The sequence below is a fragment of the Nannobrachium achirus genome (assembly GCF_963921795.1).
Source record: "Nannobrachium achirus genome assembly, chromosome: 14".
In the NCBI taxonomy this organism is placed as follows: Eukaryota; Metazoa; Chordata; class Actinopteri; order Myctophiformes; family Myctophidae; genus Nannobrachium; species Nannobrachium achirus.
This window is the reverse complement of record NC_137821.1, coordinates 15,455,431-15,478,240: the sequence shown is the minus strand read 5'-3', so window position 1 is coordinate 15,478,240 and position 22,810 is coordinate 15,455,431. Positions and strand designations below refer to the sequence as shown.

Below are 22,810 nucleotides of genomic sequence, written 5' to 3'. Positions count from 1 at the left end.
AAAAGCTATTTTTGAGTGAGGACCAATTATATGAACATAGGTTGAAAAGTGGTGGAGTGCCCCTTTAAGTGAAACTACAAGTGAAAGAGTCAAAAAGAGATATGGCCAAGGCTTTGATGTCAGCGTGCCTTGGTAACTGGCTTGGCAATAATTGTCCCCAGGACAGCAAAGCAAACGCTGTCTGGCAGCTTATTTACCAGGAGGAGGCTTATCTGTCATTTTGCCAGCTAGGGTGTGGGAGGGACGCATGAATCAAATGAGAAAATATATTAAATATGCATACTACAAAAACTACATTCCAATATTATTGCTGCTCACTCCCATTTTTATGAAGCAGCCAAACTGTAATGGTGTTAAACTGATTTATGACTGAGATATTATTAGGTCAGTAGGTATAAATCTAGAGCTGAATTATTTATCTCGCTGCTGTATCATCACAAAGTGTTAACCACAAACGCTTCCTAAAAAGATGGAAGCTTTGTCACTGAATATTCTTACAATGTGTTACACAAACACCTCACTCAAACCCCATTTGACACAACTTTGACAATGTAAGGATCACAGTTAGCGGATTGCGACACAAGAGAACATGTACAGCAAACTTATGTGAGATACTTAAATGGTTTCCTGTGGAAATAAGCTTAGTCTTTTCTAGGATCTCCTTTTAGTAGACCTTGTACCAGTGACCTGTACCGTCATGAAACTGTACCTTTTCCTATGCAAACTCCTAATAAAGTCTTCAATCAATCAATCAATCAATCAATTCCTTTGTGTCGTTATGTGGGTAACCGAAATGTTCACCTTCTAACACGCTCTGCCTAATGTTTTTTTCCTGCCCCCCTCACGTCGCCCGCTCAGAGGGGCGGTTCTTGTGTTCTTGTATTTGTTTTACGGAGGATAAGTTTTAAAATAACTGTAGAGTTAAGCATAGGTTTTACCGAGGTTAAGATTAGGAACAGGGTTAGGTTTTGGCACCGTTTAACAGAGGATAAGGTTGGGAATAAGGTTAGGTAACCGCTAAGGTAAGGGTCTTCAACAGGGGGTCTGGGACCCCTAGGCCTAGGGGGTCCTCAGACTACAGTATATCTTATAGTAGTATAGTGCTTGGTGTGGACAGCCCATTAGTGTTGACTCTATTGTAGTGTAAGAACTGGCCCAGAAGTGCAGTAATACGATGCTTGCTTTTTTCCCCCACCTGAACTGATGGAGTTGGTGGGTCTGGACGCAGGTCCACCGCGGCCTCTGCCCGTGTTGGAACCGCGGCCCCGCCCCCCTCGCCGGGAGCCTCTCTCGTCTCCGCCGACGCCGCGGGGCCGCTGGTCTCGTTCGATGACCTCCTCGGACTCGGAGGCGTTGGACTGCTCGGAGTTTGTGCCTGGAGAAGGAACAGAAGGGGATTTTCGTGAACAACACATTGTGTTCTGTTAGTCGTGAAAGACAAAGAATTAACCACTTTCAATATGGCGTCCTTATTTTAGGCATTGTGTCATTATAGACAAAATCTTTGAAAGTAGTGAAACTAGCCGATCTACAAGCTCAGATTTAGCTTGTAGATCACTTAAATCCTTTGTAGACCACTTAAACCCTAAATACTTTGTTGACTGGAGTCTCCCTGGGGTCTGTACTTGGCCCCCTGTCTTCCCCCTCTACACAAAATCTCTTTGCTGATCTTGTAGATGTGCCATTTTCGCAGGTTTGCCTATTGTTGCAGAATGCCTGCCCATTATGGTGCCCAGAATAAGGATGCTACCTTTAGGGTTCACGTGGATAATGAACAGAGATGCATGATCATGGGCTCCCATGTCTCACCATATCCGGAGTACTGGCCATTGTTGGAGGTTCTGCGCCCACGGCCCCGGCCCCCGTACGTGCGCGAAGTGTGGAGCGAGTTGTTGCTGCTGTCGTCTGTCTGGTAGCCCTTCTCCCGGTCACCGGTGGGCCCCCCGGTCCGGCTGGGTGGAGCGCGGTAGCCGACGCCGATCTGACGGAGCTGCTCGTCAATCTGCAGACGCTCCATTCGTAGCTGTTCCACCTCCTACGGACAAAGACAATGTCAGGGATTGGGCCACGGCATCTACAAGTGTTTGTATGTAAGCAACACTGTTTGGCCAAATTACTTTCCCGACCGTCACCACGTGACAGTTTGTACAGTGTGGCATTGTGTGACTTGTGTGGTTTCATCCAAAAACAGTAACACAGGAACTTGTCAATTGCTATTGCTAGTTGGTATAAATATAAATGGTGGACAAGTAAGGCCAAACCATTATTAGACTATTATTGTTATTATTATTAGACTATAATTGTCCTGGCCAGGGGTCTTCAACAGGGGGTCTTTGATTGATAGAAACCTTTTTTCTCCTTTTTTATATTAACCACTTGAACCCTAGCATCCATATTCGAAGAACTTTAGCCAAAAATAGCAGATCTACAAGCTCACAACGCCTCACAGCGCGAGGCGTTGTGAGCTTGTAGATTGGCTATTTTTGGCAAAGAGGGTTGGTGTAGAGGGGAAAAGGATCAGACCAAGTACATAATGAAAGGTCAAGTATAGACAGTTCAAGTGGTTAAATATCTGAAAAAACAAATTGACAAGAATCCAAAATACACTGATGATCGTGTTGACAAATGATGAAACTATGGAATCTCTGAAAAGGTGGGGGTCCCTGCTTTTGCCTGGCTCCAGCCAATAGACCCACCCACTCTCTGAGTGGACTGCTTCTCTTGGTCTGGTGTTGCATAATGAACCTCTACCTGCTCTGGTCTGATGCAAGGCCAGGCCAATGAGAGTCGGCGCCTCGGAGGAGGGGGTGGGTCTAACTTTTGAAAATCAACAGAAACAGTAGAGGGAGGGAGAGCGCAGCCAAAGCTCTTAATTGCTCCCTTTGAACTTCAAAGGGGGTTGTACACACCTCGTTAGCATCAAAGACAACGACCTGTTTGATGCCTGTCATAGAGGGGAGGGGGAGGGGGGAATGTTTTTGTGTAGACACAAGTCAAACACAACCCCTCCCACCAGATCTCTTGTGATCGGGAATTTCAAATTTCAAATCCCCTCCCCTTTGAAATCTCTTGTCAATGGGACAATGTCAGACTCAGGCTCAGCGCAGTGTCTGAAATCAGGCTATCCCTGCTTCATCTCTCTCTCAACTAAGGGGCCCTTGGCCTGAAAACGTTGAAGACCCCCGGTCCAGGCTATTGATGGGAAAAAGCGGGAGTTTCATAGTATGTCAACCACAGCAACATGACGGTGTTTATTCGAGCTTACAGGGGACACACACAGCCAGCAGTTGGCATGCGAGTTTGTCATGTCGGAGGAGATCACAGTTTTCTTAGAAAAAGGGCAGAATCACTATCATTCAGGAATGCCATGATGAGCTCCTATTTCCAGCCAAGTCACACGGGCCGACAGGAAGGAAGGGTGTCGGAGGAGGGACCGGGTCAACGCCGGCGTCTAACTTAAGGGCTGGGCTAAAGTGCACTGGCAGCAGTTCCTGTGGGGATTGGGGGCGGATCGCCTTAAAACCTTGACAGCTGCCTGCACCAACGACAGCTGCACCTTGCGGGAGGTGGCAGAAGGGGGCGTGCAGGAGGGGCGGGGGAGGGTGTTATTTTTAGGATGCTGAGGGTCCAGATAGCTGGTAATCTAAACTCTTGCTGCCCCCCCCCCCCCCCCCACCCTCTCCCCCCTTTACTATTTATAATAGCCCACAGGGTGAGGGCAAAATGAGGCGCTCTCAGCAGGTTTTTTTACATGGTGGTGTTGGGGTGGAGAGAGGGAGGGGGTGAGCAACAGGTGACCAGTTTGGATTGACCAGGCACATACGCCTGCTTTAGCTCTCCCAAAAGCCTGCCTCCTAGAAGCTTGGTCCCCACCCAATGACCCCAAAACTACGGGGACTGCCCATAAGTCCGAAGGTTCATTAGTCCGAATTTAGTTAGGGTTACTGAGGTTAGGGTTAGGGTTAGAGTTAGGCATAGTATTCTTAACAAAATCGGACTAATGAACCTTCGGACTAATGAACCTTCGGACCAATGCCATGGCACCAAAACTACCCTACTTGAAAAAGTGTGACTAAACAGAGCCTCGATATACCAGTTTGGCGAATACATCTAGCCTGGCATTGCCAGTTGACTGCAGTTAAAACGCAGTCACTGATTGGTCCGGAAATCAGAAAATGACCGGACCAATCAGTGACTGCGTTTCAACTGCAGTCTTTAAAACTGTGAGAAAACTCCTATGATTGGGCCGAAGTCCAGACTGATATCGTGGAAGAGCGTGCGAGTGAATCCACGTCATCAGTCTGGCAATGCCAGGATACAATACATCAGCCATGATTTAACTTGTTTTCGTCGATATCAGTAACATTATGTAGCCGGTTTGTCGTGTCCCCCACCCCTTTTTTTCCTTTTAAAACATTTCTAAATAGTATTTTTTCTAGACCATTTTTGGAATTCATTCTAAATTCTAAATTCTAAAAAAGAAAGGGTTAGGGTTAGGTTAAGATCAGTCAATACTAGGCCTGGGGCGGTATCGACATTTTGTTACCGCGATTACCGTCTTCCCATTTACCGACGGTACTGCGGTAATTACCGCACCCCCGTATCTATTAATTAAGGTTCGGCGATAAGCCAAAATATTGCAATCATCTTCCCTAAAGTCGCCTTTCCACAGCCTGACTGCCCGAGTTATACTTCTCCGTACAGCACAGCGGGTATGGCTTTGAAAGGAGCAGATCTACAAGCTCACAACACATCGCATCCGCGACGCGTTCTGAGCTTTTAGATCTGCACTGTCGGGTTACCATAGTAACGTAGGCTAGCTACTTAGCTTTTCAGACACAAACAGCTGTGTGAACAAACCAGAAGAGGACGGGTAGTCAGATTATGTACAGTGATTCTGTAAACTCACGTCACGTCTCAACTCTCAAATCGCAGTGATTGAGTGCTGCTATATACAGGTTTTAGTTACAAGACTTGACAGAAAAGGTTATAAAATCGCCGACACGCCGCCGGACGGGACACAACGGTGCGACGCGGTGGAAAAAGTAAAATAGTTTCATTTTCGGTTTTAGTCCACGCGGCCCGCGCTCCGCCAATAATCCGTATGAATAAAAAAAGATATGCCACAACACAAGGTATGTATTAACATCCTTGTGTCGAGTGGATTACAGAGAAAGTTTATGCTGCTCCGTCATAGAGTTGTGCTCCGTACTCTCCTGCCCTGTGCACTGTGTGTGCAGGTCTGTGTCTGAGTGACGTATGTGGCTTCAAACATGTGGTACACGGCCCAGAGCAGAGCGGCATGGAGCGCATGCGGTCCTCGCTTCTCCCCTGTTTTAAAACGCGCTTGTTTTCCAATAAAAAATAGACTTTTTTTTGTCTTTTTTACCGCGGTAAGCACACTGACACCGCGGTAGACCTCGGTTTACCGCGGTACGGCGGTTACCGTGTCCAACCCTAGTCAATACATGTGTAATCATGGTCTAGGTCTCTCCAAAATCGGGTTGGGGGTTGATCGGGCTCTAAGTGTAACTATCCCAAGTGCCAACGGACAACTACTAGTAATGATTGATGAGAAGAACTTCACTCAAAATAGCTTGAAGTGGTGAGGGCAGAAGATAGAAATGCACCACATTGACCACAGTAACTGAGATGTCCGTTTGAGTGGCAGGACAAAAGGCGAGGGTGGCGCTGCCCTCTAGTGGTGCCAAGGCAGAGACGGAGGACAGACTCACCTGCAGGTAGGCCACGTGGTACTCCAACAGGGCCTGGGCATTGCTGATGTTCTCTTTAGTTCCCACAAACACAAATGGAACCATGCCCTGGTGGTGGTAGAGAGAGAGAGAGAGGGGGGGAGGCAGAGTAAGTCTGTGTTGAGGTAAATGCATTTAGGTCCTTACACACCGCGAGCGCGTTGAGTCAGCAAATATTCCACATAAATCTATTCATTTGGTGAGGGCTCATTAATAATTAATAATTTTGCTGTGAAAAAAATAATTACGTTGCTTTATCACCACCTTCTGCGTGTGTGTGTGTGTGTGTGTGTGTGTGTGTGTGTGTACTTCTGACACAACCAGCAGTTTAAATTAATGCGAATGATTGGCACAAAATAAACGCTTGCGGCGTGCAAGGACCTTTAGTCAGAAATACTTGTAGGCCTACTTGCCTCAATTTTGAGGACACAGTCCAAGGCACGGGTTTAGAGGCATCACCGATTTGGAAAAAAACAAACCCGTGCCACTATCTCAAAAGGGGACATTGTAAGTGCAGATATTTATTGACATTATTTAGTGTAGAATAAAATCCAAGGATGCACCATCAACAGAAATGTGACCTCAGTCGGAGAGAAACAAAACATAATCGACACTCATTATGTAATGGCAATGGAAACACTGGGTGATTCTAGGCGGACAGACAAGGCAGCAGAAAGGTGGAAAATAACAGCACATTGGACATTAACTCCCAGGAAAGTAGAATAAAGGAGGGTTGCTTTTTTTTTGCTCTTTAGGTTGGAAGACCAGGCGAGCGGTCATTCACCTCTTTGCTGCTGGGAATGTCGTCTCTGTCAGCCCCCTGTCTGCCTACCTCCTCCCGGGGAAGCTTTTTGTCGTTGTCCCCCTCGATTCGAACGCGGACCACGCCGGACTTGTCCACAATCTCCTGAATGACTTTGCCATTCTTGCCGATTACTTTGCCTGTGTGCGTGTGCGTGAAAGAGAGAGACGGCAAACAAACGAGGGACATTAAGAAAAGAAAGGAAATCAGGGGTTAGGGGTAGGGCTGCCACAATTATTACATACCGTATTTTCCGGACTATAAGGCGCACTTAAAAAGCCTTTAATTTTCTCAAAAAACTACAGTGCGCCTTATAGTCCAGTGCGCCTTATATATGGATCATTCATTGACATTGACATTCCCTTTAGCACAGCTCCATCTGTTGGATGCATAACGCAACGGTAGCGTCTATTATGTGCGCCTTATAGTCAGGTGCGCCTTATATATGAAAACAGTTTGAAAATAGACCATTCATTGACAGTGCGCCTTATAGTCAGGTGCGCCTTATAGTCCAGAAAATACTGTAATCGTCTAATCGTGATTATTTGACATTATCGATCGCAATTATTTTGTCATAATCGTCATAATCGTGAATGTTGAAAAAGTTCCAAAATAGCAGATCTACAAGCTCACAACGCGTCGCATTGTGAGCTTGTAGATCGGCTATTTCCACTATCAAAGTTATTTTTTAAGTAGTAAGTTGTATATTTAGGTTATGTGTCATATCTACCATGTACAACTTCAAAGCCTAAAAGCCAAACAGAAATGTAATTATCAACAACAAAAACACAATTAAATCGTTAATCGGCAATTATTTGAGTGACAATTAATTGTCATGTAAAATGTCATATCGTGACAGGCCTAACGAGGGACATTAAGAAAAGAAAGGAAATCGTTAGGGGTCAGTTGTGTGGGGGAATATAAAGAAATACAATTTACACACACATGAAAAAGAAAAGACAAACAATGCTTTTAAATGCCTGATTTATACCTAGTTTCAGACAGACATCAACACCAACAGATGTTTGAGATGAAAACCGGTATAGCTCAGGCTTAACTGTTCAGCGACCTTCAGTGATACAAATGCGCTATACGGGTCTCTCTGATGTTGCAGTTGGTGAAATGAACTCCCTCAGGCTTATTCGACATCGTCCACTCACCTACGAGGTTCCTGGGTACCTGGAAGTAGTCTTCTTTGAACTCAAGGTACACTCGAGCCTGCCTCACCGCCTCTGGGGTCTGTGGGGCAGCAGAGAACATGAGCAGTGAGCATTATTGCTGGCCAAACATTCAGCAAGACATCGACTGACTCACCATTATGTACAATCACACACACAGACTTGTTTTATATATATATAAACACACAAACTTTAAAAGCACCCCTCTTCCAACACAAAAATAATAATTTGTGGATTGCGTGATCCACAATGTGGATTTTGGACTACATATGGCCTGCCTATGACATAAGTCTTAAGGTGGTTGCACACTGCACTGCGTGTTTTCGTTGCGTTTTGGAAATCCGAAAGCCGTAGGCCAGGGAGAGAGAGAGGAAAGAGAGAGAGCGCAAGGGACTCAGTGCGACAGCTGCGACAATCGGAAAAAAATCAACCCTGGTCCGAAAATAAATACGAAACGGGCGGCAGTGTGCAAACGTGATTGACATAACGTGAGGTTGATTTTTTTATTCACGCGCTCCGAAATTCACTCCGATATTCGGCCCGAAAAATGCAGCAGTGTGCAAAGAACTTAAGTCATGTCTATGGCATGTCTATGACATATCTATGACTTATTTGGGCAAGGTTTCAGCCAGTTCAGATCCCCATTATAATATTGCATCGGTCCAGCGGTTCGCAACATTTGTGGAGGACACACATCCACACGCTTGCCTTCAGAAACCCAAATGTGAGTAGGGAACAAGGCAAAAGGAAAGCATAGCTGTAGAGCTGTGATTCAGCTCCAGGTTTGTTTTGATGTTTTCAGCACTCTCTGGGGGTGACATGCATTGCATGCATAAACGAACAAACCCAGACATTACAACAGTTTTGCACTCGCGCAGCTCAACTAATAATGTTTCTGACTTGACGCACCTCTCCGTAGATCCTGAAGGTGCAGCTCTCCTCCTCCAGCTCGATGGCGGTTACGCCCAGCACCTTTCTGGCCTGCTGGATGTTGGCGCCGTGGGAGCCGATGGCGAGGCCCATCAGGTCCTCCCTCACCTTCACCTCCTCCTGGTACGCCGATGCCAGCTGCTTACTCGTCTGAGGAGAGGAAAGAGGAGGATATTTTGTGGTGTGAATTGTCATGTGAGCCCAGTTGTACGTAAAAGAGGGATGAAACCATTTCATGTTTTCCAGTTAAAAGCTACAGCAGGGTAAAAACATGGCAGGCTGCAGTACACCGTGATGTAAGCCACACATCTAATCAAATTAATAATGGGGGTATTAAATGTAGGTGTGTCAATGTGCATTGACGTTATTGTTGACTACCGACTCTATGCATCCACACACAAGCAGTTGAATTGTGTCATTAAAGTCATTAAATATTTTTAGTTTTTTTTGTCGCATTCCTAAGACAAAAATGTGATAACAATAAATTTACCCCCATTCGTTCCGGATGGGGACCCGTTTCGAAACAGGTCCCCATCCGGAAAATCTGGGTAAATCCGGGTAAATTTACTCGAATCAAATTTTTGTCTTAGGAATGTGACAAAAACCAAAAAATATTATTGAACTCTACTCTCCATGGCGTGACTAATCAATAGAAAAAAAGTCATTTTGGGGGTGAACTACTCCTTTAAGGTCATTTAGAAAGACATTTAATGTTTGACGATACTGATCCATAATTATAGTGACACTTTTAAGTCATATAATCCAGCAATAGATGGACATCCACATGATTACACACTCTTTACTGCCGTTACTGCATTGACACAGGAATTTCCCCCTGGGGATCAATAAAAGCTAAATCTTATAAATTGTACATTTATACCATCAACTGATTGAGACTGTAGGGCTGCAATTAACAATTATTCTTCTAATCAATTAATCGGCCAATTATTTAAATGATTAATGGGATTATGGCACTTATTTAGCCATTATTACCTTATAAATTATATTTGAGGTTCTTTTAGACATGTTCTAACTAGTCTCGTGTAGCCAGACAATTATTCCACAATCTCCGAATGCTATATAGAGTCTGGAACGACAGCTCCTGAACGGCGAGTAACGGAAGTAGCCAATGCTGCACTGAAATGTAGTCTAATTGGGAACATAACAGAAACACACTCGGACAGACAGTCATTAGAGCTGCATATTCTTGTTATGGGTGTATAGTTTAAGGAAACATTTGGAAAACATCATGGAAGTAACACCAACAACACCAGAGAAAGATGAAATAATACCCCCAAAAATGTTGAAAGGAGACATAACGCTTCCAGTAGGACATGTTATTGCTACTGCACCAAGGGAGCGGTTGCGTCACGTCCGCTCTCTCTCGCACTCATCGTATCTATTTCCGTGCCCCAGACTGTATGCCGGGAGCATTTGCAAATCGTGGAGGCAAAAGTCTGGCCACGCGAGACTATGTTCTAACTAACAAAAAAAGACAATAAAGATGAATAATTCATTCAAAAATACATAATTTATTCCATTTTGCTCAGCTGCCGATTAGGTTGCTAATAAAAGACAAACTAAATAAATACCTTTTTCTGACTGCATAAATTTGATTAAAGAATAGCTACACATTTGTCAGGCTAAAGGCTAACAGTACTCTTTTCAAACAAGTGTATTCAAGTCATATTTTTTGTTCTTGACCCTATATTCCTGCGTGTACAAATACAAATTTCAGCTATGTATTTGCTGATTCGATTACTAAAGTACTTGGCAACTAATTTAATAATCGATTTGACAACGATTAATCAATGAATCGTTGCACCCCTAGAATGCAGGTGCTGCAAGGTGATCACGATGAACGATAATATCGCTTATCGTCCCATCCCTAGTGTGCATGTGTTCAGTTCAGACAGGATGTGTCTACAGTACCTCCAGATGTTTGGTGGCCTCTTCGTTGCGGGACATGAGCATGAGCTTGGTGCGGATGCTGCGGAAATGCATGTCACTCAGGAGCGCAGCGCGCTTCACTGTGGTTTCATTCGTAGACTGTACGGATGAGAGGAGGGCAGGAGAGAGGCAGATATAAGAGACGCAGCTCCACGTTACTCCAGTGGTCTTGAGAGCATTACAAATCAATGTTTGAACATGAAACAGGAACAAAGACTCTACTACGTGATGTAATCAATAAACATTCCAGAGCTGCTCCACTGACAGAATAACCTTGTGGACTCGAGTCTCTCAGACAGCCACTTAAAATGGCATTCCTCCTGCTGTAATAAATAAAGTTGAGAAACGCATTCTGTGAGTGTGCGTTAATGGGGAAGGGTTAAGTGAAGCGTTGTATATGGGGCGTTAACCTTGTGTGTCAAAACAGTTACTTTTCAGGAAATGGAGAAAAGAATTCCAATGGATCCAGTGCGCTTAGTTATTCACAAGCTCTTGTTGGTTACACAAACATATTTTCAAAACCACGGACAACCTGGCATCCCTATTTGTTTAGTTTTTTAATACATCAGATCAACTACAACCTCTGTGAGGAAATGATGGCACTGTCATACAATGTTAAATGGAGCATTCATTTATGACAAAACATAAAAAGATGAAACGTGGGCATGCAAGGTTTCTGCCCAACAGCAAACAAAAACATACAGCTATGATTATGGTACTGTGCATTCTTTTGGTGACAATGAAGCCAAAAAGTGGTCTTTGGTGACAACATTCTTTTGTTGACAATGAAGCCAAAAAGTGGCCTTGATGATACATAGACTAGAGCTGTTGTCTTTTATTCACTTGCTTTGGTAAACAGGCTACTAACCAGGACAATGAGTTCGTGTGACTGGGCACTGAAGAAGATACAGTTGGCTCCGATGGCTTTCCTGAAGTCTTTGTGAATGTTGTCGTTTGCACAGCTGTTGATGACAAAACAATCCACAGGAGAGACAGTCGTGTTATTCTTGACAGCTTTTGGGTCGTCACATCATCACAGCCGCACGCTGTGACCGATAACAGAGCTGAACGCCACCGGCTACCATTGGAAAGTATTAGTAATAGTCCAGTAAAAACTGTTAGACGCAGCAGAGATCTCCACCCCACAAATAGGTCAGAAGACAGGTAAATTCAATCTAGGGGCTTTGACGGGGTGGAAACAATTCTAGGAAAACATTACAGAACTATTGCAAAGTCCTTCATATTGGTAGCCTGCGATCCAGCCTGCTTGCCATGTTCAGATTTTTGTTTTTCTCACTCCACTTTTGAATCTGGAAAGCGTCCTATCTCCGTGCCCAAACAAGTGAAAACGACTAATGGCTACTGACTGGTCTGTGGAGGGGGGGCGGGACCAGTGTTCTTGACTTCCTACGTAATTGTAATACAAGTCAAATGGACCCCGGGCCCGACTGAGAAGTGAAGTGAGAAAAAGACCAACGTAGTGAATCAGGCTGGATCCCAGCCTCATATTGGGACGATATCAGGATTGGTCTCCAAAGCAGTGGGAGGAGCTTTGCTGTATTCTCCACTGTTCTAGCCCATACATTGAATATAAATGTCACCAGTCATTAAGTTTCTTTTTGGCGGAGCTCACAACGCGTCATGTTGCGCCACATTGTGAGCTTGTAGATCTGCTATTTGCAGCAAGTGTCAAAGGAGAGAGACCCTGAGACCCCTGGGGGACAAGAACGTAAGAACGCAAGAGGGGACTTACATGTCCCTCAGGTCTTCTGGGACAGCGATGGGGACCTTGTGGAAGGAGGTCCGGGTGGAAGGACTGTTGGGGTTGAGTGGCCGGATGCGTTCCGCCGTGACGATCTCGTTGTATGTGGCGTCGCACGCGGCATATTCGATAACGTAGAACTGAAACAAGATTGCACCGTTATCAGGACTTGCGTTCTCAGGGGGATGTGGCGACAAATGACGGTGTCAACATTAAACAGAGATGACTAATGCCTTATACTTCGTTGTACAACAGTGTTGAACGTCAAAAATAGCACATCTGCTATTTTTGCCTCACGGCACCGTTGCACGACAGAGTATGAAGTGACCAGGCTTAAATGGCAGGTCTGCTTGACAGTTTACAGCCTTGATGTGAAATATTGACTTAAGGACTGATATTAATTTGCGATAGCGATATAACCTGCTGCCTCTGATGTCTTATCCAAGAAAACATGTATGCTGCTATATCGCATTAAAGATTCATCAGGTGTCCTGTCCAAAGTTGCTCAAAAATGACATTTCATTTTAAGAATTCAATCCACAGCTCTATTAATTCATTTGATTAATGAAGCAATACTCCTTCAAGGCGAGAGAGAGAGAGATGGGGAGAGAGAGAGAGAGAGAGAGAGAGAGAGAGAGAGAGAGAACGGAAAATGAGAGCAAAAGAATACTGTAAAGAGAGGGAAGATGGAGGAAAATATGTTGACAAAGAGAAAGGGTGAGAGGGAGAGGAGGGAGAGAGAGAGTCAAGACGACGCACTCTGTGCTCCGAGAGTAGAATTGGAGCCATCAGTCAACACTAGACATTCCTGCAGGCTGTTATCACGCAGCTCTCCAAATAACAGCACCAGCAGTTCCCCTGATGCTAGAGCACTGTAAGACCGCCTAATGCAGACCCCCCCCCCACCCCCCCACAACATCCCACTGACCCACTACTCAACCGGCAGCCCACACCGAGAGGGCATGGCAGACAGCCCTGCATCAAAATGCAAGCCAAAATGCTCTAGCTGTGTTTGCTAGATTTTGCCCACTGTTTACAAGCCAGGAGAATATTAAAGTGATCCCTGGCTAATACGACAAATATGCCTTAACCCATTTAGGCCTAACCTATTATAGGCCCAAATCAGAAATTAGCCTACAAAAACAAATATGTTGATACATACTGTACTGTAAGCCCCTCCCATACACTAAAATGTGTACCCGGCCTGAATGGGTTAATACATTATAATTGTCCTCTAACTACAATGTAAAATTAAAAACATCTCAAATATTTTATTTCTTCTAGAAATAGCTAATCTTTCAGTCAATAGGGGAAATGCCTGTCGCAGGTTGATGATGTCATAAATGTTGTGTGTGGTCTAATTTATGGCATGCATGTGCAAAATAAACCACAAACACATTTGAAATATTGATTTGATGCTCATATTAACCATAGGAAGTATTACGTTTGTTTTTATTTGCACATGCATTCCATAAATTCCATAGGGATAGATCACAAATTACATTTATGACATCATCAACCTGCGACAGGCATTTCCCCTATTGAGTGAAAGATTAGCTATTTCTAGAAGAAATAAAATATTTAAGGTGTTTTTAATTTTACATTGTAATTATAGAGGACAATTATAATGTATTAAGGCATATTTGTCGTATTAGTCAGGGATCACTTTAGTTTAAGATATATAATTTGAGCCCGGTATGATGGTAGTAGACCAAACTGATGGTGCTGGTCATTTCACAACACAACACGGCATTTTTCAGTGGCATACATGGCATACAGTGGTCCTTGGACGTGCAATTCAAACGAGGTGATGTACTGCACCTGACCAGCAGCACTTGTGCGCTAAAAGAGATGATTTACACAATTAACACCCACAACTAGTCATGAAAAGCTTAACATTTAGAATATTAAACACTCCTTATAATAAAACTAACCCAACACTGCGGTATCACTTATTCACCATCTCGCTACCCATGTTGCCACCTGATGTCCTAGTCAGTAAGTACGGATGCACCGATAGCTTTTCTATTTCCATCCGATCTATTCATTTGGATATTTCCCAATACTTTACCGATACTTACAGTAGGCTACATAGCAAGTATAAAAAATGCATCACCTTTCAATTAAAGCCATTTATTAACTGTAGGAAGGATAGGCTTCATTTCAAATAACAGTGTGCTGTCAGTGCAACCGAGTGCAAAATGCAATGGCAAGAGTGGAGGAGCAATGAAAAAAGGTTTGCTGGATAAAATTGAGAGATATCGTTTATTTAATAATTATATGCCAAAACGTTTGGTTGTGGGCTTACAATTGCGTGATTATATTGCATATTCATAAGCCAGAGACTTTTTTTATTCATATTTTTATCTGGATCGGTGATGTCGTATCGGTGATGTCGTATCCCGATATGACATAATTATACCGATACGGTATCGGTGCATCCTTATCAGTAAGTAGCCCAATAGACAACTCACCTCTCCCTTCATCATTCTGACGCGGGCCAACCACCAGCCACATGGCTCCTGCTCGTTGGCTCTTGAGTATACCTGCATGGAGAGACAGCCAGGGAAGAGAGCGGTGAGACTACAGTATGTGCAACCGTCAAACTGCTTCGGGTGCGGACAAACGATTAGTAGAGCAGAACAGAGAAAACACCTGCTCTGAGTGGAGTGCCAGGCGAGACCTTTTGTTAACAATCTGTTTGATTCACTCATCATGCAAAAGCAATTCTTGCTTGTCGGTTTGTCAGCTGTGACAACCAAGACAGCACAAATGTATGCTGCTCTTTTCCACCAACAGAGAATATTATCCATATTCATATAGATCATCTGCAGGGGTGTTGAGAACTGTGAGCTGGAGTGACATACATAAAGATTGTTAAGGCTCTTTCCAGAGTGTAGTCCTGTCTAATTATGTGTAAAAAAGAGAGCTGCAGTTAAAACCTTTGTCCTAGGCTTTTAGTTGCTGCGCTAACTGGCAGAGGTCAGGATTATCAGGCGTGTTGTCTGTAAGGCTGGCTGGCGTATGTGTGTGGTGATGGGAGTCCGGATGCGTCACAAAACATCTGACCTGTGCTAACCTTCTGAAATATTAGTCAAATAATCTCAATGCTGAACGAGAAGGTTTACAATTTTACAGCCTTTGCTCGCGTAATAACCAAGGTGGGCAGCGATATGCAATGCATTACCTCGACTTCCTCTCCCTCGCCAATGTCCTTGTGGTAGTCTGCCGGGGGAGGCAGCCGCACATCACTGAAAGGCAGCTGTCTCTCTGGCTGCCAGCTTTTAGGAGTGGTGGTGGGGAGATGAAAGACAAACACAGAAAGAGTCAGACTACAAACAGAATAAACATTATAACAGACCTCAAAACTGAACATTACAAACAGGCTTTGCTTTCGGTAATGAGGTGTGCCAAACCGCCTCGGGGTGTGCGCAGCCACACTCAACGCACACATCGTGAAACGCAAGTCACATAATTAAAATCGGTTCATTGGCTTTGACGGCGGGGTTTTTTCAGCATTGCTGGACTGTATGGCCACTGTCAGATTCCTTTCACATAAAACACTCAGTGGGAACCCAAGAGAATGCTAGAGCGCTTTAGAGTTTGCCGTCTGACCTTCAAAAGCAGTGCGGGGTATAAATAAAAAGGCTTCCGTGACTAAATGAACATCCATCATCTTCAGAGCCAGGTTGAGGTGATTCATCCGACATCTACATTGAGGACTCCATGATGAACTCTCCTCACATTGAGACTTTTACCTACACTCCACGCCCAAGCATGGCCAACCCCAACACAGGGCTTTTAACTCATATGCTGCCAAATAAATACCCCTTTGTACCCCCTTCCCTGCCATGCCCGAGGAACCCGAAGATTTAATAAACTTAATTAAAATAAAAAAAATGTATCGAAGCGGAACTAAAATAGGCCGGAACTAATGCTCCGTGAACGGTTTCTACACGGACACATTATTGAGCTGACCACTTAACATTGAGACCCTAAACCGGAAGCGGATGGTCCGTCCTCTATTTTGGCCCGTTAGCTTTCTGTATAAACACCACGGCTTACAGATGGAGAACGGATTGATCAATTTTCAAAATTTCAACGGATTTGAGACGGACTTGCGAGACGGACTCATACAGACAAAGCCAGATGTAGGAGCGGTCAGTACCACTCAAAAGAGAGGTGGTGGGGGGGCATCATTCACGCAGTGTCTTACACCACTGACTCCTTACACATCTCTCCATGTGGTCAAGCACAGAGAGGGGGAGGAGGTGGAATAGAAGAACCATCCCGAGAATGGCAGGGGCCACTGTCCTGCCCCCCCGCCCGCCCTGCATGCATACCTCGGGGGACTATTTTTAGGGACAACCAGGCTGTGCCAAGTAGATAAAGCGGAACAGGGGTTGGTATCATGGTCTCATTGGTGTGTGTGTGTGTGTGTGTGTGTGTGTGTGTGTGGGGTACACTACGGACAGGAGAGGGGGTAGGGGCAAAAGGAGGTAAAAACCTGTTAAGAGAGTTGAGTCGACAGCTGTGCGACGAGCACATGCGCTAAAAGAGGGGGATTTCTTTGGCTGGTTAGGACAAAAGCGGACTAACAGAGGAGACATGAGGACTCAACACAACACCCAATTACTAGGGGTTAAGCTGCATTATGGTTAACAAGCATACGTACAACAGATTTACTGGGCAGAAAACGAGACTGTGATTGCTTGAAAGCGAAACTTACTTGTTTTCAAATACTATTGTGAGCGAGTCTTCGTGCACATCTTTGATATAGCCCTGAAAAGAGAGAAAAGACAATAGAGAACAACGTTAAGCCCACAAATAAAATGACAAATTTAAACAATACTATGTGACAGCGATGAGGTACAGGAATTTGAGGCCCGACATTAATTTACATCCCGCTTGTATAGCTCCAGTTATCATCAAAAACAACAATCGGCTTTCGAGCTGCTCTACAGTGACACTTTTATTGCTGCTGGGGGGAAAAAGGCATCTAGGGCAATTTCCAAAGCCAAGATATCACGACACTGACACTGTTCTCGGGCTGTTAGTGACGAGGAGGTGCTCAGACTCCTCCCGAAAGCACAGACAGTCTGGGGAAAATCATCACACGCTCATTTACACGAACAGAGTATAAATGTATGTATAGTATGAGCTTGCTGTGTGGTCGGTGGGAGAGGTCTTGGTAGAATGTGTGTTAGGTGCGAGTGATGTGTACAGGAGGCCATGTGCAGCAAGCCACAAAGGGAGAGCTCACTTGACCTGGCCTATAGACCTTTTTCCAGAGCGCTGCCGTGTAGCTGCGGTGTCGCTGTGCGAAGTGGTGCCGCTCGACACCGCAGCCATGACTGCCGCTCTGACTCTGAGAAATCGGTCTATATGAAGAGATGTATGATACTGCGACAACTTTTACCAAAGAGAGAGTAAGAGATCCCCTAAATTGGTCTCGTGTCCATCAGGGCCCTCGGCCTCCACAAGTCACACTGTGCTATAAACTTCCAACAACGCCCACAGCAATGAACGGTGGCGGTTCTGAAGTAGAGGGGAGTGGGGGGGCATGCAGAGTGACGCTGCCTTATATGGGACCTTGGGAGAGGTCGGGCGGTCGGGTGCAAGTGCACGAGTGCGCACTGGGGGGTGAGGATTGTATCTATTTGAAAGGGACAGTTTTTTTGTTTAGTTTTTTTGCTGGTAAACTGACCAGGGTTTCAGCCAGGTGCGGGGATGTTAGCGTTACAAGCGCAAGCTCCATTTACAAATGTCACAGCACTGGGATTTCCACATTTAACAACCCAGTAGAACTTCACGTTTTATTATCCGAGAACAGCTCAACGGCTGTTCTATGAATGGCCATCGGGGGACGTCAAAAGGCAAATTGCCTATGGGACTGCCAGTCAAGCTGGAGGGTTTTCAGACAGCCAGCAGAAAAGAAGCACAGAGAGCAGGCTCGACAGAAAATACAGGAGCATCCTCCGGTTTCCAGAGCTCGCGTAAGGAGACAGTCGAGTGTGTGGGTTACGTCAGGGAAGGTATCGCTTCAACATAGTACTACCAAGGTCAAAGGGCAGGAAATCCCTCCTTTTGGCATACCGTACGATTGGTGCGGGGGCAGGACAGTGGAGTGGCCACTGGCAGACTTGTAATGATGCCTCAATCTGACAGCCTGCGGCCACATGAGGGTCCATGTGGAGATCACCGGCTGCCATCAAGTTAAACAGTGTACAGTGCCACACTTACAAGTGCAGGACTAAGCAAATATTGCTCACAATTACTGCAATCGAAAAAACCCTCAACGGAATCCTCAACTAGCCTGTCTTCTACTTGCTGGCTGTATGTGTACTACTGCCAAAGGGCAGGCTATAAACAGGACTGGGGAGCCATTTTCCTGACAGGTGCATAATCACTCACACAGGTTCATAATGACCATGTTGACTCATAAATACATTTCAATACCCTCCCTGACTGATTCGCCATGATGTAAAAACAACTGAGCTGTGTAAAAAAGCACCTCTCTGAAATACAATTCCCCCTACACACAGGCAATAGGTTAAACCAATAACAATCCCCAATGAAAAGAAAAGATCCTTTATAACGTGGCATTTAGAATGCCACCAACAGTCAGGTTCCATACAGTATATAAAACGGGAAATATGAGATCAATTGACCACATGAACCCTAGTGTCCCTACTATACGTGAGCCAACATTTAGCGGAAATAGCAGACCTACAACGTATCGCAAGCTTGTAGGTTGCCTAATTTTGACGATTCGACTAAGACATTTGGTGTTGAGGGAAAAGAGTAGGGTACCAAATACGGACCCCTGACAGACACCAGTCGATGAAGTAGGTATATATATAGGGCTGCTTATGTGGTTTAGTAAGAGTTTAAGAGGAAAGTGGTCATTCATGCCAGAGCCTGGCTGTCACACAGTAAAACAGAACGACAGGTGAGGCGGCATGCGGGGAGTAAATATAGGCTCATCTAGTCTAAACCGCCATGTGCTCGGAGGAGCAGGGCGTCAGTTGACCTAATGCAGGCCCAAGGAGGACAGGAAAGTGACAAATAGTGTGACGTGCAACCTAAAGGTGTTTTTGGATCAAGGGAGGTGATACTGCGAAAGTTAAGAGGCAGGATAAAAGCAGAGAGCAGAGTGTGAGGAGGGGATGCTGCCCTGACAGTGGCAATATTTGCAGTTGCCGAGACGCTTATAGGGTCACTGTCCCCAGGACACCTGCTCTGTTATGTCCCGTTTGGTTCAAGATTGAATCTGTTCTACATGCCCAAAAGCCAAACAGTGTCAATTTCCAAGGAGGTAGAAGATAAAAAAAACAACCACCCAGTGGCTTTTAATATAATAAGGGAGGATCATTGCAAGTGTAGAAGAGCAATGTCATCATTACTAGATTGAAAACAAGCACGGAGACAGCAATGATGACTGCATTACCACGTGACTCAATATGAAACTGGACTACTTTCCCTGGAAGACAATAAAGAACCGAAAGCTAAACACCTACACAAGTACCCAGTGTATCTTTCCCATAGCACCCCGAAATACATTTGATACACAGAACTATGGCAATTAAAAAAGGATAATCTTTATGAAACACACTGTTACATGGTTGCTTTAGATGTAGCATCCTGTCACACTTTGCATGCAAGATCTGGACAACTATGCTTAGCGAGCTAGCTATTGTTTTAAAAAAGCTTTAACACCCCACACTCGCAAACCAAGCCGACAAAAAACACTGGACGATGCCTGCCAGTCCAAAACTATGAAAAATCTGTTTTCCTTGAAGATGGTGGTGGATAATGTCACTGACATGCCAAAAAAACGTTCAAAAATATAGGCCAAGCATGCATGATGACAAGTGGAGCTAGCTTGAAAGCTATCATGAGCTAGCAACACCACCCCACAATGGCCAAAGCAAGGCAAGCCCATCCTGGTTAGTTTGGATAGGGCCACCACGCTACCCATTAGCTAAACCTTCATCTAGTTCGCCTTGGTTGAAACTTTTAGCAGCTCTTGCGGCCACTCATCGGAGGGTACTTAGTCCAGGTCCTTTTGGTGTCCACCACCACGGGTGTGTTACCTTGTAGAAGGCCCCGTTGGAGCCGCGAACCTCCACGGCCAGCCCGTCCATGGCTGCCGGCAACAGCTCCCCGCGTTGGCTGAGCGTGTTGTCTGCCGGAGCCGCCGCCGTTACGACTCCTCCCGCGATGGGTTCCGGCGGCGCCGCCGCCGCCCCCAGCTTCACCGGCCCGTCCACACCGCCGACGCTCTCCGCCGGTCGCTTGTGGATTTCCAGTGTTCCGGGTGGCGGGGGGGAGACAGAGAGAAAAGAGAAGAGGAAAGAGGAGAGGAAAGGGGAGAGGGAGGGAGAGAGGTGAAGGGTTGGGGAGAGAGAGATGGGTGTGATGGTGTGATGATGGACCGATTAGAAGCGAGGCAAGAGGAGGAGACGATGTCACCGACGGCCGGGTCGCCGAGCGAGGAGGAGCCGGAGCCTTGCGGTCTCTCTCTCTCTCTCTCTCTCTCTCTCTCCGGGGGTTTTGCTGCTGCTTGGCTCGCGAAGCTTCGACGAGGAGGAGGAGGAGAGGGAGGTGAGGCAGCGAGCTAACGATGCTACGACGGCAGGGATAATGAGAGCTATCAACACCTTGTGACTCCGTCCGTACTGTGCTGTGTGCGGAGAGGAGATGCTAACCTTAGCTGGCTAATGAAAAGGGTAGCTTGCTTGGTTGCGTTGTTGTTTTTTTACAGACAACAACAAAAAGTCCCCGCTGGCTGGTGGACTCCGGTTCTTCTTTTGTCCGTTAATGCTGTTTTTGCGGCAGAGCGTCCTCCCGTGGAAGGGGGGAAAAAAGAGGCTGTTTGTGGTGCACTATTGCCCCGGCAACTCCTTTACTCCAGCCGCCCGTCCCCTCACAACGCACGCCGATGGAGTGAATCAGAGAGGGACTGAATGACCCGGGAGACCCCACCCCTCAACAGCACTAAGACCCGCCCAGCCTCGAATCGGGACGTTTTATTGGCCCGCGGCTCCGACGAGTCAATTGCAGCATTCATTAATTGGTTTAATAAATAAGGGCCGTCCGGTACGTTTTGACCAATGGAACTGGCGTAATCCCGTTTTGACTTAATCTATTGGTTTTATTCGCTGGCTGTTACGTGCTCTCTCGGATTAAATGCCTTCCCATGTCCAATTTTGCGCACTCATTGATGAGTGTGTGGACCAGTGTGAAAACTACTCTGCATGTTTTGGCATTATGTCATAGAAATGATTGCATATTATCTCACGTATTACTACTAGTAATAAACAAATGCAGCAACAAATACATTTCACACAAAGTTGCATTTTACAAAGTTAATTTACACATAGGCTAGACTGAATGTACATATGTGACTAATGACATTCACAGGAGAGTTATTAGACCTATATTTTTTATTGTATTTTGTATGGATTTGTATTTTTATTTCATTTTTATTTTTGATTCTGTAAATTTCATTTCTTGGGTTTGCTCATATCAGTTCACAATTCAATACATTTCTGTAGCAATGTATTATTTTTTATTACATCTTTTCAAGAGGCCACTACTATTTTTTACATTTTTAACTGTACACATTATCAGCAATTTTGATATTATTAATCCAAATCTGCAAAGAATAGGTCTACTAGCAAATAAATCTGTCAAACAATTGTATTTGGAGTAAAGCACAATATTTCATCTCTGAGATGTATAGTTGAGTTGAAGTAAATAATAAATATACTTTCCACCATTGTAAAGATAAACTAGTGAAGTAGGCCTACTACTAGCCCCATATAGAACCTCACCCGTCCCACAACAGTATGCAGCGACGGGTGAGGTTCTATATGGGGCTAGCCTACTACATGTAACTGTGGTTACAAAAGCCTTCTACATGTAACTGTGTCTGTGGTTACAAAAACACTTGCCAAAGAGCCTCAGGAGTCATGACCTTGCAGACAAAAAAGTAATTTAGATAACATGTTATGTAGCCTGATGCCAGTTCAGACTCATTTGTAGACCTAGCATCCTAGTGTGTATTGAATGACTGTACAGATTTTTGGCATATTCTGCTGTTTGGACTGGTGATAGGTTCTTGTTGGTTTCCCTATGGTTCTAGATTACATTTACTTCTATGGATTTGATTTGATTTACCTCATGTTGTCCATAATTGCTTAATGTAAATCGCTCTGGGTTAAGAGTGTCTGTGCTAAATGTAAAGCACTTTGAATGAATGAAGCACCCAGAGCAGCAGAAAGGCTAATCTGTGCAGACTAATATAGGTAGGGTTAGCTGTACTGAAACAGCTGTGTGAAGAAGAGAGAGCATGAGGGGTCAGAGGTCAGCATTTAGTAGTGTCACAAACTGCAAGACATTTCTTAAAATCTAAACCACAGCTGCCAAA

General features: G+C 45.0%; 1 protein-coding gene across 1 annotated transcript in view; it reads right to left on the bottom strand.

Moving 5' to 3' along the window:
* The window catches only part of fxr2 (FMR1 autosomal homolog 2), a 30,246-nt gene extending 8,936 nt beyond the window's left edge, over window positions 1–21,310 (bottom strand). Inside the window, exons 1-13 of the mRNA XM_080742151.1 lie at window positions 20,472–21,310; window positions 17,105–17,157; window positions 15,563–15,656; window positions 14,850–14,921; window positions 12,367–12,515; window positions 11,482–11,575; window positions 10,596–10,712; window positions 8,643–8,813; window positions 7,716–7,794; window positions 6,538–6,695; window positions 5,736–5,822; window positions 1,810–2,035; window positions 1,196–1,375 (exon numbers count right to left, since the gene is read on the bottom strand). Coding sequence (XP_080598277.1) covers window positions 1,196–1,375; window positions 1,810–2,035; window positions 5,736–5,822; window positions 6,538–6,695; window positions 7,716–7,794; window positions 8,643–8,813; window positions 10,596–10,712; window positions 11,482–11,575; window positions 12,367–12,515; window positions 14,850–14,921; window positions 15,563–15,656; window positions 17,105–17,157; window positions 20,472–20,522 — 1,531 coding nt within the window. The 5' untranslated portion in view covers window positions 20,523–21,310. The remainder of the gene's footprint in view (window positions 1–1,195; window positions 1,376–1,809; window positions 2,036–5,735; window positions 5,823–6,537; window positions 6,696–7,715; window positions 7,795–8,642; window positions 8,814–10,595; window positions 10,713–11,481; window positions 11,576–12,366; window positions 12,516–14,849; window positions 14,922–15,562; window positions 15,657–17,104; window positions 17,158–20,471) is intronic.
* Between the last annotated feature and the right edge of the window lie 1,500 nt (window positions 21,311–22,810).